Below are 15518 nucleotides of genomic sequence, written 5' to 3'. Positions count from 1 at the left end.
CACTCTACGCTCCCACACACGTTAGATGCACTGTGTAGGTTAGGTTACAGTTAGTTATACTGGGTGGGTTTATATTATTAAAGGGTCACTCCAGGCTCCCACACACGTTAGATGTACTGTCATGGTTAGGTTACAGTTAGTTATACTGGGTGGGTTTATATTATTAAAGGGACACTCCAGGCTCCCACACACGTTAGGTGCACTGTGTAGGTTAGGTTACAGTTAGTTATGCTGGGTGGGTTTATATTATTAAAGGGACACACCAGGCTCCCAAACACGTTAGGTGCACTGTGTAGGTTTGGTTACAGTTAGTTATACTGGGTGGGTTTATATTATTAAAGGGACACTCCAGGCTCCCACACACGTTAGATGCACTGTGTAGGTTAGGTTACAGTTAGTTATACTGGGTGGGTTTATATTATTAAAGGGACACTCCAGGCTCCCACACACGTTAGGTGCACTGTGTAGGTTAGGTTACAGTTATACTGGGTGGATTTATATTATTAAAGGGACACTCCAGGCTCCCACACACGTTAGATGCACTGTGTAGGTTAGGTTACTGTCATACTGGGTGGGTTTATAGTATTAAAGGAACACTCCAGGCTCCCACACACGTTAGGTGCACTGTGTAGGTTAGGTTACAGTTAGTTATACTGGGTGGGTTTATATTATTAAAGGGACACTCCAGGCTCCCACACACGTTAGGTGCACTGTGTAGGTTAGGTTACAGTTAGTTATACTGGGTGGGTTTATATTATTAAAGGAACACTCCAGGCTCCCACACACGTTAGGTGCACTGTGTAGGTTAGGTTACAGTTCGTTATATTGGGTGGGTTTATATTATTAACCCCTTAAGGACACATGACGTGTGTGACACGTCATGATTCCCTTTTATTCCAGAAGTTTGGTCCTTAAGGGGTTAAAGGGACACTCCAGGCTCCCACACACGCTAGGTGCACTGTGTAGGATAGGTAACAGTTAGTTATACTGGGTGGGTTTATATTATTAAAGGGACACTCCAGGCTCCCACACATGTTAGATGCACTGTGTAGGTTAGGTCACAGGTAGTTATACTGGGTGGGTTTATATTATTAAAGGGACACTCCAGGCTCCCACACACGTTAGGTGCACTGTGTAGGTTAGGTTACAGTTAGTTATACTGGGTGGGTTTATATTATCAAAGGGACACTCCAGGCTCCCACACACGTTAGGTGCACTGTGTAGGTTAGGTTACAGTTAGTTATACTGGGTGGGTTTATATTATTAAAAGGATACTCCAGGCTCCCACACACGTTAGGTGCACTGTGTAGGTTAGGTTACAGTTAGTTATACTGGGTGGGTTTATATTATTAAAGGGACACTCCAGGCTCCCACACACGTTAGGTGCACTGTGTAGGTTTGGTTACAGTTAGTTATACTGGGTGGGTTTATATTATTAAAGGGACACTCCAGGCTCCCACACACGTTAGGTGCACTGTGTAGGTTAGGTTACAGTTATACTGGGTGGGTTTATATTATTAAAGGGACACTCCAGACTCCCACACACGTTAGGTGCACTGTGTAGGTTAGGTTACAGGTAGTTATACTGGGTGGGTTTATATTATTAAAGGGACACTCCAGGCTCCCACACACGCTAGGTGCACTGTGTAGGTTAGGTTACAGTTAGTTATACTGGGTGGGTTTATATTATTAAAGGGACACTCCAGGCTCCCACACACGTTAGGTGCACTGTGTAGGTTAGGTTACAGTTATACTGGGTGGATTTATATTATTAAAGGGACACTCCAGGCTCCCACACACGTTAGATGCACTGTGTAGGTTAGGTTACTGTCATACTGGGTGGGTTTATATTATTAAAGGAACACTCCAGGCTCCCACACACGCTAGGTGCACTGTGTAGGTTAGGTTACAGTTAGTTATACTGGGTGGGTTTATATTATTAAAGGGACACTCCAAGCTCCCACACACGTTAGGTGCACTGTGTAGGTTAGGTTACAGTTAGTTATACTGGGTGGGTTTATATTATTAAAGGGACACTCCAGGCTCCCACACACGCTAGGTGCACTGTGTAGGTTAGGTTACAGTTAGTTATACTGGGTGGGTTTATATTATTAAAGGGACACTCCAGGCTCCCACACACGTTAGGTGCACTGTGTAGGTTAGGTTACAGTTATACTGGGTGGATTTATATTATTAAAGGAACACTCCAGGCTCCCACACACGTTCGATGCACTGTGTAGGTTAGGTTACAGTTAGTTATACTGGGTGGGATTATATTATTAAAGGGACACTCTAGGCTCCCACACACGTTAGGTGCACTGTGTAGGTTAGGTTACAGTTAGTTATACTGGGTGGGTTTATATTATTAAAGGGACACTCCAGGCTTCCACACACATTAGGTGCACTATGTAGGATAGGTTACAGTTAGTTATACAGGGTGGGTTTATATTATTAAAGGGACACTCCAGGCTCCCACACACGTTAGGTGCACTGTGTAGGTTAGGTTACAGTTAGTTATACTGGGTGGGTTTATATTATTAAAGGGACACTCCAGGCTCCCTCACACGTTAGATGCACTGTGTAGGTTAGGTTACAGTTAGTTATACTGGGTGGGTTTATATTATTAAAGGGACACTCCAGGCTCCCACACACGTTAGGTGCACAGTGTAGGTTAGGTTACAGTTATAATGGTTGGCTTATATTATTAATGTGGCAAACCTCTGATCCAGTACAGGGTTCAGAGTGCTGGGTAGAGATTCCCGGTCACCTAAAAACACAGCGCTTTCCGTGTGTACATGGAGCTCCCCCAAGTCGTTGGTGTCGTTCGATGCCTCACCACCCTGAGGTTTGAAGTTTTAGCAGACATCGGCGATTCCGCAATCTACTTTAGAGTTCTAGAGAAGTTCAGAGTTACTCCCGGTCAGGCGCACCCGCTGACTGGTGAAAGGGGACTCTGGAGCCGCGAACAAGGAGTGTTAGGCTGGGAGACACAGGCTGGAGGGTTAGTCCTTTATAGAGAGGTTGAGAGTTGGGAAGACACGTACCCAGGTTAGGTGACCAGAGGTTTATCGTTATGAAATTGATGTAAGCCCCTTAAAGGGACACTCCAGGCACCCAGATCACTTCTGCCCATTGGAGCGGTCTGGGTGCCAACTCCCATTACCCTTAACCCTGCAACTGTAATTATTGCATTTTTTTATAAACTGCAATAATAACCTTGCACATTAAGTCCTCCTCAAGTGGCTGTCTATCAGTGTTTGAAACAACGCTGGACGTCCTCAGGCTATGCATGAGGACCTCCAGCGTCGCCAAAATCCCCATAGGAAAGCATTGAATGCAGTGCATGCGCATTAGGTCTCCCCCGCCGGCTGACGTTGGTGGAGGAGGAGCATGGGCAGAGCCTGATCCAGCGCAGAGGGACATTGGCGCTGAATTCAGGTAAGTCACTGAGAGGGTTTTAACCCCTTCAGCAACATCGGATAGTGGGTGGGAGGGAGGGGGCACTGCAGGGTGCTGCAGTGCCCGGAAAACGGATTTGTTTTCCTGGCACTGGAGAGTCCCTTTAAGCTTTGAATAAACACCATGGCCAAGTCTTTAAAAAGTAAATTAAGTTTGTCTATGTTTGTTGTGTGATTTAATGTTATTTAATCAAAATATTGTCTACCTTACATATTACCCTGGTTTGCTGCCTCTAAGCACGTATTCCCAGGTAATGATACATTGATTTTATGAGGTTCTAATAAATGAGAAGTCTGTGTAGCGGACTTAAGATCCCAGTGAGGCTCAGGAACAAGTATTATAGATCCGAAGAATAGTAATTTCAGCAGGCAAAATAATCCAACAATATCCCAACAGAACTCCCAATAACTGGACGACACACAGCATCAGGAGCAGAACTGAAATCTTTAATCACACAACTTTCTTATAAAGGGTTCTCCCTTGCAAGGGAGGGTTTTACAGTAATTAGTACATACCTCTCCTCCCCTCAGTGTGACACATAATCCACTTAAAACGTATACACTTTTACCCCGATTCTGGATGTACCCCAAAACAGCCTGGTACAATTATTTAAATGGTACCCCCTGGTAGCCCTGTTCTGGGTGACTAACATATCCAAAATTCACCCAGATCGGACCAGGGGTTCGGGAGTTAGGTGGAGGGTGTAATTTGACCGACCGCACACGAGGTGGTATCCGAAAAGGGTTCCATGCATTTTGGCCCTGCGGTCGGTCTTAGTTCGGGAGATAAAATACATAGAAAATACTGCCATCCACGTTTCACTTTCCCTTCATACGAATCCCCTCGTTCGGTACCTTAAAACTACCGAACGGGGTTTTGATTAACCTTCTCATTCGGGAGTTATGGAGCTCTGGAGGTCTCAGCTGTGTTCGGGTAATCGAGTGTCCGATTTGAGTTCCAGACACTCGACGACCAAACACCGCTGAGATTTTCATGCGTAAGATGGCCGCCGCCACGTGTACGCATACCGAATGGTGGCCACCCAGATACATCCATAAAGAGCCTATTAACTTGCGGTCAGAGAAGTGTGAGCACTTAACAGCTGACACACTTCTCTCTGGGGTGGTCCATTAGTTCGGTAGTTTCCATTTGTATAGAGTACGGATGGAAACTACCGAATAACATACGATTAATACATATAAGTACCAAAGCAATGTGAAAAAGACCACACGAATACAATAACGAATACAGTTACATAGGAATGTTACAGGACAGGCTTAATACATAACGCTACAGTCTGTAATTGGATATCCTGCTTTGCTATTACATTTCACTATGGAAGCAAGATTCAAACATAATGCTAAACTGTAGCCAATCCAGTTTGGGCATTTATTCCAAAATTCAGCTGGATTCAAAATTCAGCAACATTTTGACAGATTGCAGAACTCCAGAAATCCACTTTGTGGAGGGAGCAAAGTGTTAAAACGCTGTGAGGTTGATTTACTAAAAGCAAATTTGAACGTTTTTGGAAAAGCCATATCTCCTTAATTCACGCAGGGGGGAAAAAATAGCAAATTTAACAATAATCCCAAAATGAGCGTTTTCGAGAAAATATTGCATTATACGGATTTCCACAGTTTGGAGAATATTGGGGTAAATGTCAAACATTGTTATCTTTCCAACTGCTTCGGAAATGGGGTCACTTTCAGTTTTCCTGAGATGAATCAGTGACATTCGCCAGGAATGTGGGGCTCACCCCCCCACACCCCCCCATGTGTGGCTGCTTGCATTTTGCTCAGAGGGCTGGCTTACCCCAGGTAAGTAGTCCACCTATGGGCGTCGCCCTGTATGGAAGTCAGCAGAGAATACTTTTTGGAGATTTCTTTTGCTTCTAGGAGGAAGTTTTGAGCTTTAAAATAAAGCACACTGTGGGGACGGAGAAAGCTGCAGCATCTGTGCGACATGGAGGAACAAACGGTAAGAGTTGCTGAATTTTATTGATTAGGAATAAATCACTGATTTAATAGATATCTAGAAATTCTATGGATTATAAAACATGCCTTGCGCAGCCCTGGACTATGCATTTCATATAAACCTCCATGGTAAATGGGGGGCCACGGGGCCACTTCCCCACTTGTTTTGCTGAATGCAAATGACCTCTTTATCCAGAGGGGCATAGTATGAAAAGCACTGCCCAGCATTTTATAGAACTTGTATCGTGCAAAAAGGAAATCCGTTTATTAATCGTTGAGAATCCCAGAGGAATTGGTTTGTTTCATTTCAGTTTGTTTTCAATTCGTTAATTAGTTTTGGTTGGTTTTAAATTCTCAAACAAATTTCCAAACTTTGTGTCTGCGTTAACTCTAGCAGGTTTTGGTGTGAGAACCTGGGAAAACAGCCTTTCACAGGAAACTAAAAATAAACCAGACAGTACCTTAAAGGGAACAGTTCAGCATCCGAAAACCTTGTATTTAATCCACTGGAGGGATTTAAACACCGCTTAGATATTGGGGGAGGGGTTTAAACAGGCTTCAATGCAGCTCCACGTCAGGAGAGATGACCTGCGTCCGCACTGGATGCGACGCCAGGAGAGATGATCTGCGTCCGCACTGGATGCGACGCCAGGAGACATGATCTGCGTCCGCACTGGATGCGACGCCAGGAGAGATGATCGGCGTCCGCACTGGATGCGAGGCCAGGAGAGATGATCTGCGTCCGCACTGGATGCGAGGCCAGGAGAGATGATCTGCGTTCGCACTGGATGCGACGCCAGGAGAGATGATCTGCATCCACACTGGATGCGACGCCAGGAGAGATGATCTGCGTCCGCACTGGATGCGACGCCAGGAGAGATGATCTGCGTCCGCACTGGATGCGACGCCAGGAGAGATGATCTGCGTCCGCACTGGATGCGACGCCAGGAGAGATGATCTGCGTCTGCACTGGATGCGACACCAGGAGAGATGATCTGCGTCCGCACTGGATGCGACGCCAGGAGAGATGATCTGCGTCCGCACTGGATGCGGCGCCAGGAGAGATGATCTGCGTCCGCAATGGATGCGACGCCAGGAGAGATGGAACTCTATTGGGGTTAGTTACTGAAGTAAAATTTCAAAGTGAATTTCAAACTTAAGTTTAAAAAAACCTGAACTGGAAACTCTCTCTAAACCAGATCTGCTTCGATGCAGCAACCTCGGTCTTAACGTTGAATTTTCCCTTTAGCAAATACCGCGCTCGGTCTGGTTGATTATAGAAGTGCTGATTTCTCTTTATAAAATAAAGCTGAAGGGACGTCCTGTTAGCCCCTACAGCACTTCGGTAAAGCTGAGAATCCTTTCATTGTAGATTCTCCACATTAACAGAAATAAACACACACCTATTTCTTGTATGTGAGCGTCTGCATTCTGAAATGCATTGTTTTCAAAGATTATCTATTTGTTTAAATGCTTTGTATGTCTGTCCTGCCTAAAATATTGACTGGGGCGGAAATGTCGTCCCATACCTCCCTAGTGACCCTATTTAAGAGGGTCAGTCCCTATTTTAGGCTCAAATCCCTCTGTCCCTCTTTTATAGGAGCTCCATATTGTTGGTGTCTGACAGTATAACAGAGCTCCACAGCAATAACAATCCCAGTAATGTGTCTGGGTGTATAACAGAGCTCCACAGCAATAATACTCCCAGTAATGTGTCTGAGTGTATAACAGAGCCCCACAGCAATAATACTCCCAGTAATGTGTCTGAGTGTATAACAGAGCTCCACAGCAATAATACTCCCAGTAATGTGCCTGAGTGTATAACAGAGCTCCACAGCAATAATACTCCCAGTAATGTGTCTGAGTGTATAACAGAGCTCCACAGCAATAATACTCCCAGTAATGTGTCTGAGTGTATAACAGAGCTCTGCAGCAATAATACTCCCAGTAATGTGTCCGAGTGTATAACAGAGCTCCACAATAATAATAGTCCCAGTAATAGAGCTCCACAGCAATAATACATTCCCAGTAATGTGTCTGAGTGTATAACAGAGCTCCACAGTAATAATACTCCCAGTAATGTGTCTGAGTGTATAACAGAGCTCCACAGTAATAATACTCCCAGTAATGTGTCCGAGTGTATAACAGAGCTCCACAATAATAATAGTCCCAGTAATAGAGCTCCACAGCAATAATACATTCCCAGTAATGTGTCTGAGTGTATAACAGAGCTCCACAGCAATAATACTCTCAGTAATGTGTCTGAGTGTATAACAGAGCTCCACAATAATAATAGTCCCAGTAATAGAGCTCCACAGCAATAATACTCCCAGTAATGTGACTGAGTGTATAACAGAGCTCCACAGCAATAATACTCCCAGTAATGTGTCTGAGTGTATAACAGAGCTCCACAGTAATAATACTCCCAGTAATGTGCCTGAGTGTATAACAGAGCTCCACAGTAATAATACTCCCAGTAATGTGTCTGTGTGTATAACAGAGCTCCGCAGCAATAATACTCCCAGTAATGTGTCTGAGTGTATAACGGAGCTCCACAGCAATAATACTCCCAGTAATGTGTCTTAATGTATAACGGAGCTCCACAGCAATAATACTCCCAGTAATGTGTCTGACAGTATAACAGAACTCTACACTAATAATACTCCCAGTAATGTGTCTGAGTGTATAACAGAGCTCCACAGCAATAATACTCCCAGTAATGTGTCTAAATGTATAACAGAGCTCCACAGCAATAATACTCCCAGTAATGTGTCCGTGTATAACAGAGCCCCACAGCAATAATACTCCCAGTAATGTGTCTAAATGTATAACAGAGCTCCACAATAATAAACTCCCAATAATGTGTCTGAGAGTATAACAGAGCTCCACAGCAATAATACTCCCAGTAATGTGAATAAGTGTATAACAGAGCTCCACAGCAATAATACTCCCAGTAATGTGTCTGAGTGTATAACAGAGCTCTGCAGCAATAATACTCCCAGTAATGTGTCCGAGTGTATAACAGAGCTCCACAATAATAATAGTCCCAGTAATAGAGCTCCACAGCAATAATACATTCCCAGTAATGTGTCTGAGTGTATAACAGAGCTCCACAGTAATAATACTCCCAGTAATGTGTCTGAGTGTATAACAGAGCTCCACAGCAATAATACTCTCAGTAATGTGTCTGAGTGTATAACAGAGCTCCACAATAATAATAGTCCCAGTAATAGAGCTCCACAGCAATAATACTCCCAGTAATGTGACTGAGTGTATAACAGAGCTCCACAGCAATAATACTCCCAGTAATGTGAATAAGTGTATAACAGAGCTCCATGTGCAATAATCGGATGTGTATATTTACTGGTATATTCCAATTTACTGTCCCTGAGCTCACTGCAGTCACACTGTTTAGTGAAGAATGATTTCCCCACAATTCTCAGATTCTTGGCTAACTCTTTGCACGTTGCTGTTTATTATCGGATACGAATATAACAAATTAAATAATGTTACCTGAACTGTCGCCTCTGCTCCACAACCAGCTATTCTAAGCATGCGGACTGACCTGTTTCTGCACATATTTTCTTATGAATGTTTGTCTTTTGCTGCACATATGGTGTTGTATAAAAAACACAAAACAAACCTACTCTCACACGTGTTACGGAGAGAGGAATCTAGGGGTGCACAAGGGGGGCTTGGGCGAGGCTGCAGAGGATGGAAGTAAATATTGCAGTGACATCAGGAAATGTGAGCATCGCCTTCCAGCAGAGATGGTAGAAATGAATACAGTATTAGATTCTGATATAACGTGGGACGGGAGAAATGCAGTGAAAACAAATCATTCTACCATCACATGGCTATAGAGCACATCAAACGCGTTAACCTGTATTATTCTATGATATGGTCATCTGTACTTTATTCAGTACAGACATTAATACCGAGGGGGCTCTGTCTCTGTGTGGTGTAAACCCATAGACTGTCTTCGAGTCACATGGGGAACAGACGAATTCCAGAATCCTACAGCATCATTCACTAAAGAGACAGATGCTGGCATTTCAAAGTGAATTTCAAATTTAATGTCAAAATAGCCAAGATGAAAACATGAAGACACTGCAAGGTGTACGCCGTGAATGTACCATCTGGTTAAACAACTTTACTCCGGTACCTGATGCTGGAATCAGAAATATAATGGTAGACATAATCACGACTCATTGTGACTAACGTACATCATTGCTGCGACAAATCGCTGCATTATGTGACAACAAAACGCCTATTTAAACTCCAGTAAAGCTTGACAGGCGCACAGTCGGATTTGCCGGCATTTGCGCTCACCTTACCCAACACCCATAAAGACACGGACACAGGTTATATTGTTGGAAGTATTAGTCCACAGCTTTATTAAATTATAAATAAAATAATTAAGGAATAACAAATGGGGTCATTGCCAACAGACTTTATTAAAGTTAACACCCCCCATGTACATAACATTCCCCTGGCAATGACCCCCCAATAATAACAATAGATAACAATACAAATAACATGTTAATACAGAATCTGGCCGCCCAATATGGCCACGTTTCCACCCGGTTAAATTGTAGGGGTGTAATGAGACACCGCTACCCAACATATCGATTGTAGGTGTGTACCAAGACACCGCTACCCACCATATCAATTGTAGGGGTGTACCAAGACACCACCACACCCCCAGGTTCAGAGCCACCGACTAGCTCAAACCTACCAACCACGTGCAACACTGTCCAATCCTGTCAGGGTACCTGAAGTCTCTACCTCGGAGGAGGTTAGACTTCCCAGCGGCTGTCCTCTCAGGGGGGCTGATTCACCCAATCCTCACAGCTCTCATAGTGTCACGTTTAAACATTTGTTATGAAGGAACACAACTGCAGATTTCGTATAGTTTGAATATTTATTAAAGAAAGTAAAAGGTAAAGACTTTAATTCCACTTTACAGGTACTGTAGCATTAAGTAATAAACGATAAATGAAGTCCACAGTTACATGCACTGTAGCTTTAAGGAGTAAACGGAACTGAAGCAGCAAGAGTCCTTTAGTAGTATTAGTTAATTAGATGATAAGAAGTTACAATAGCTGTTCCATAGACTTTAACTGCAGAAAGATAGATGCAGCTAACTGAGACAAGTATGTGTTGAAGTTAGCTGTAACGGTTGGCTTTAACGAAGGACTTTGGAGACAGGAAATAACAGCTTTAGATGCAACGTTTATCAGAGAAGTTTTACTTAGCTTCCGGCTTATAGAACACTGGTTCCCGAGATTCCTCAGAGGCAGATTATCCTGCATGGATAGAGTTCAGCTTTAGCCGTGGATGAGGAAAGGTGAAGGGAACTTTGCAGAGTCTTTCAGTCCGGTCTGGTAGCAGAGGCTTTCACAACGAAGTTGTAGCCGGGTTGTGAGTAAGGAACGTAGTTCAATAATCCAGCCCTGATCAGCTGGTGCAGTCAGATTAAATAGGGAGACCGAGTCATGAAGAGGTGTGGCTAAGCTCCGTGGAACCAGGAAGTAAGGGGATATTATAGTTAAGGCATGACACATAGCCGTTCACACGCCGGCCGCGATAGCCCCGCTTCCTTTTATGACGCGGCGCTCAGGAGCCGACGTCATGACGGCAATCACATCCCGACCTGTCAATCTAGTTCTGAACAACGAATCAGGGCTCGGCAAGGGCGGAGTCATCAATTAAAGAACCAAGGTATAAAAGAGGGATGTGTGTAATGGTTCATTGTCCTGTCGTGGTTCTAGCTTGTCTGGTCCCTCAGTGCTCTTATTACTAGTGTCTATTTGGTTTTGACTCGGCTTGTACTTTCGTTCCAGTTTATCTCTCGTGTCCTTTGACCTCGGCTCGGCTCTCGCTTACCTGTTCTCTCGTTCCCTCGACCTCGGCTTGTCTCTGACCATTCTTTGCTTTCTCCTTACGTTAGTCCGGCCATTCTAAGGTCCGGTATACGTACCTATCTCCTGTTTGTATTCTGCGTGTTGGATCCCTGTCCCGATCCTGACATTACGACAGGGCCATGGATCCTGCAGGTACAAACGCTCAGATTGGTTCTCCTGACTCGAGGTTTGAAGCCATGGACCATAGAATGGACCAAATGGCTCTAGCGCTGCAAGCATTGCTATCCCATCCGAGTAATCAAGCAGAGGAGATGCGTACTCCATCCATCTCTCTTGCTAACACAGGCCTAGAGGTAGCCACAGTGGGAGCCTCTTCCCGTGTTACTTCCCCTTTACGGTATGGCGGTTCTCCGGATACCTGTCGAGGTTTCCTAAACCAGATAGGGATTCATTTTGAATTACAACCCCGCGCCTACCCTACAGACAGGGCGAAGGTTGGATTCATAATCTCGCTACTCATTGACAAAGCTCTTAGATGGGCTAACCCTCTGTGGGAAAATGATAATCCAGTAGTCTATAATTATAATGCATTTGTTTCTACTTTTAGGAGGACTTTTGATCCTCCAGGAAGAAAGGCCAGTGCAGCTAGATTACTATTACGTCTTAGACAGCATAGTCTAACCCTTGTGGATTATGCGTTAGAGTTCAGATCCTTAGCAGCAGAGGTCAAGTGGAATGAACAAGCCTATATGGACGTATTTCTGAACGGATTATCAGATGTGATCTTAGACGAGGTTGCCACAAGAGATCTTCCTGAAAATTTGGAAGAATTAATTTCATTTATCTCTCGAATAAATTAACGCATGAGACAGAGGCAGAACACTCGTGATAGAAGTTATAGACCTTCCTTAAGACTAGCTCCCGCATTTCAGAATTCTGAATCTACTACTCTAGCTCTCCCAGAACCTATGCAGATTGGTAACACTCGTCTCTCAGAAAATGAAAGACAATATAGGAGAAGGGAGGGTCTGTGTATGTATTGTGGAATAGGAGGTCACCTACGCCTAAATTGCCCTAACCGTCCGGGAAACGCTCGCACCTAAGTTCCTCAAGAGGACAGGCCTTGGGTGTTTCTATTTTGTCCTCTACATATGATTACAAGGATCATAGGCTACTGTTACCTGTTTCTTTAACTTGGGAAAAGGGAGTAATTAATGCTATGGCATTAATAGATTCCGGAGCAGCTGAAAGCTTTATTGACCAAGCCTTTGTCAAGAACCACTCTATCCCATCTCAGCTAAGGGAGACACCCTTGGCCGTTGAGGCCATAGATGGTAGACCATTATCAGATCCTGTTATTTCTCGTGAGACTATACCAGTTAAGTTGACCATTGGTATTTTACACGAGGAGGATATTTCTCTCATGCTTATCTCATCTCCTTCAGTTCCTATAATCTTGGGGTACCCCTGGCTTAAAAAGCATAACCCTATTATTGATTGGGAACAAGGTGAGAGAGTCTCCTGGGGTCAGGGTTGCCAGAAGGGTTGTGTACAGAAAATCTCACCGGTTTGCGTAGTGGACACACCTAGTAACTCTAGCCAGCCCACAGATTTACGGATACCATCTCAGTACCTGGATTTAAAGGCAGTCTTTGATAAAAGGAGGGCTGATACTTTACCCCCACACAGGTCCTTTGACTGTAAGATTAGACTCCTGCCTGGTACTATGCCACCGAGGGGTAATGTATATCCTCTATCCACTAAGGAGAACTTAGTCTTAGAGGAATACATACAGGAGAATCTAGACAATGGATTTATTAGGAGATCCTCTTCTCCAGCCGGGGCCGGTTTCTTTTTTGTAGATAAGAAAGACGGCACACTACGGCCTTGCATTGATTATCGGGGCTTGAATAAGATAACTGTCAGGATCGGGACAGGGATCCAACACGCAGAGTACAAACAGTAGCCAGATACGTATACCGGACCTTAGAATGGCCGGACTAACGTAAGTAGTACAGTATAGAATGGTCAAAGACAAGCCAAGGTCGAGGGTAACAGAAGACAGGTAAGCGAGAGACAAGCCGAATCAAGGGTAACAGAGATAAGCAGAGTAAGGTAAACAAGCCGGGTCAAAACCAAAAGGGATAATAGAATACACAAGCACTGAGTGACTAGAACAAGCTAGAACCACGACAGGGCAATGAGCTAAAGAAAAAAGCTCTGTTAAATACCCTGTTCAGAGCAGTAACCACACCTCCAAGACGTCCTGATTGGTCCTGCAGCAATTGACTGACAGGTCGATCCGGGGGAGTGTCCTGATGATGACTTCCTGCCTAGATGGTGTAAAAGGCAGTCACTCCCTCGCGGCCGGCCTTGCATGACCGGATAGACCGCGGGGAAGGGAGTCATCAGGACGTCTGGATGGTGGAACAGCTAAGTCTCTACCTCTTTTGGAGGTACCCTGACAATAACGATCAGAAATGCTTATCCTATTCCCCTGATTACTGAGCTATTTGATCACACCTGAAGGAGAACACCTTGACGAATCGGAACTGCAGGATTGGAAGACACCCACTATTCCACCAATGACTTTAAGGGACTAGCCCTATATAAGAGGTTTCAATGTTAGTGTGTTTAGGATGCTGCTTTGATTTTATGTACCTGTTGATTATTAATCATTGAAAGAGGTCCCTGAGGAAGTCCTTTTGCACAAGGACGAAACGCGTAGGACCAGCACCGCTATCTTAATTTGCTTTTATGATTTTTACCATATACCTTTCTACAAGTGAATAAATTGCCATTGAAGTATTTCGTTTGGTTTGCTATCTGTGAATTTCCTGGCTGACCCGGATACCCCATTGGCTATCACTCGAGGAGGGAGTTTTTAAAGGAACATACCCCCCTTTTTCTTCCACCAAGGGGAGGCACCTATAACACGCTTTATTTTCCTGGAATATGTGAGTGCATTCTAATCATTGGAAGCTTCATTTCAGTTTTTAAGCAATATTTGCACTATGTTTTGTCCTCTATTATAGGTACACTTACAGAATCCCAAAATATCCTATCTATCATACATGAGCTATTTGATCGCCTGAAAGGCTCCAAGATTTTTACCAAGTTAGATCTGAGGGGAGCTTATAACTTGGTGAGAATTCAGCAGGGTGATGAATGGAAAACGGCTTCCAATACCCGGTATGGCCACTATGAGTATACGGTAATGCCCTTCGGACTTTGCAATGCTCCTGCTTTATTCCAGGACTTAATTAATGAGGTTCTTAGGGAATTTCAACATGAATGTGTTATAGTTTATTTGGATGATATACTAATACACTCTAGAGAGCCTGAGATTCACCACAAACAAGTCAGAAGGGTATTGCATAAGCTTCTACAACATGGTTTGTACTGCCAATTGGAGAAGTGTAGCTTTGACCAATCTCAGATAAATTTTCTTGGTTACGTTATTTCTGGAGAGGGGTTTAAGATGGACCCGGTCAAACTCCAATCAATCTTAGATTGGCCATTGCCCAAGGGACTCAAGGCCATTCAGAGGTTTATCGGCTTCTCAAATTACTATAGGCGCTTCATTAAGGGGTACTTGTCTATTATTGCTCCTATTACCAACATGACTAGACAGGGTGCTGATACTAAGACCTGGTCTCCGGAGGCGCTTGTTGCTTTCAGTACTCTCAAGGAACAGTTTGCCTCAGCACCGATATTAGTTCATCCTGACACATGTTTGCCGTTTTTACTCGAGGTAGACGCCTCAGAGACAGGTGTAGGCGCTATCCTGTCCTAAAGGCTAGGTTTGAATAAACCGCTGCACCCATGTGGTTTCTTTTCCAAGAAATTGTCTGGGCCTAAGAGCAGATATGATATTGGTGACAGGGAACTATTAGCGGTCATTATGGCTTTAAAGGAGTGGAGACATTTGTTGGAAGGGACTTTACACCCGGTTACTATTTTGACGGATCACAAGAATTTGTCATATATAGGGGAAGCCAAACGCTTATCCGCCAGGCAGGCTCGTTGGTCTTTGTTCCTTACTCATTTCAACTACGTGCTCACTTATAGACCTGGTTCTAAGAACTCTAAGGCCGATGCATTGTCCCGCCAACATGAACCTTCTACTATGTCTGATATGGTTTTTTCTTCTATAGTTCCCAAGTGTAATATTATTGCCAGCACTAGCATCAAGATTCACTCTCCGTTGCTGGTTGAG

General features: G+C 44.0%; 1 protein-coding gene across 1 annotated transcript in view; it reads left to right on the top strand.

The window, feature by feature from the left end:
• Positions 1-5343: 5343 nt before the first annotated feature.
• FYB2 (FYN binding protein 2) overlaps positions 5344-15518 on the top strand; it is a 116524-nt gene continuing 106349 nt past the window's right edge. Inside the window, exon 1 of the mRNA XM_063427646.1 lies at positions 5344-5436. Coding sequence (XP_063283716.1) covers positions 5422-5436 — 15 coding nt within the window. The 5' untranslated portion in view covers positions 5344-5421. The remainder of the gene's footprint in view (positions 5437-15518) is intronic.

This window comes from Pelobates fuscus, chromosome 7, assembly GCF_036172605.1.
Source record: "Pelobates fuscus isolate aPelFus1 chromosome 7, aPelFus1.pri, whole genome shotgun sequence".
Taxonomy (NCBI): domain Eukaryota; kingdom Metazoa; phylum Chordata; class Amphibia; order Anura; family Pelobatidae; genus Pelobates; species Pelobates fuscus.
The sequence above is the reverse complement of the archived record's forward strand: the minus strand, read 5'-3'. Positions and strand labels throughout refer to the sequence as shown.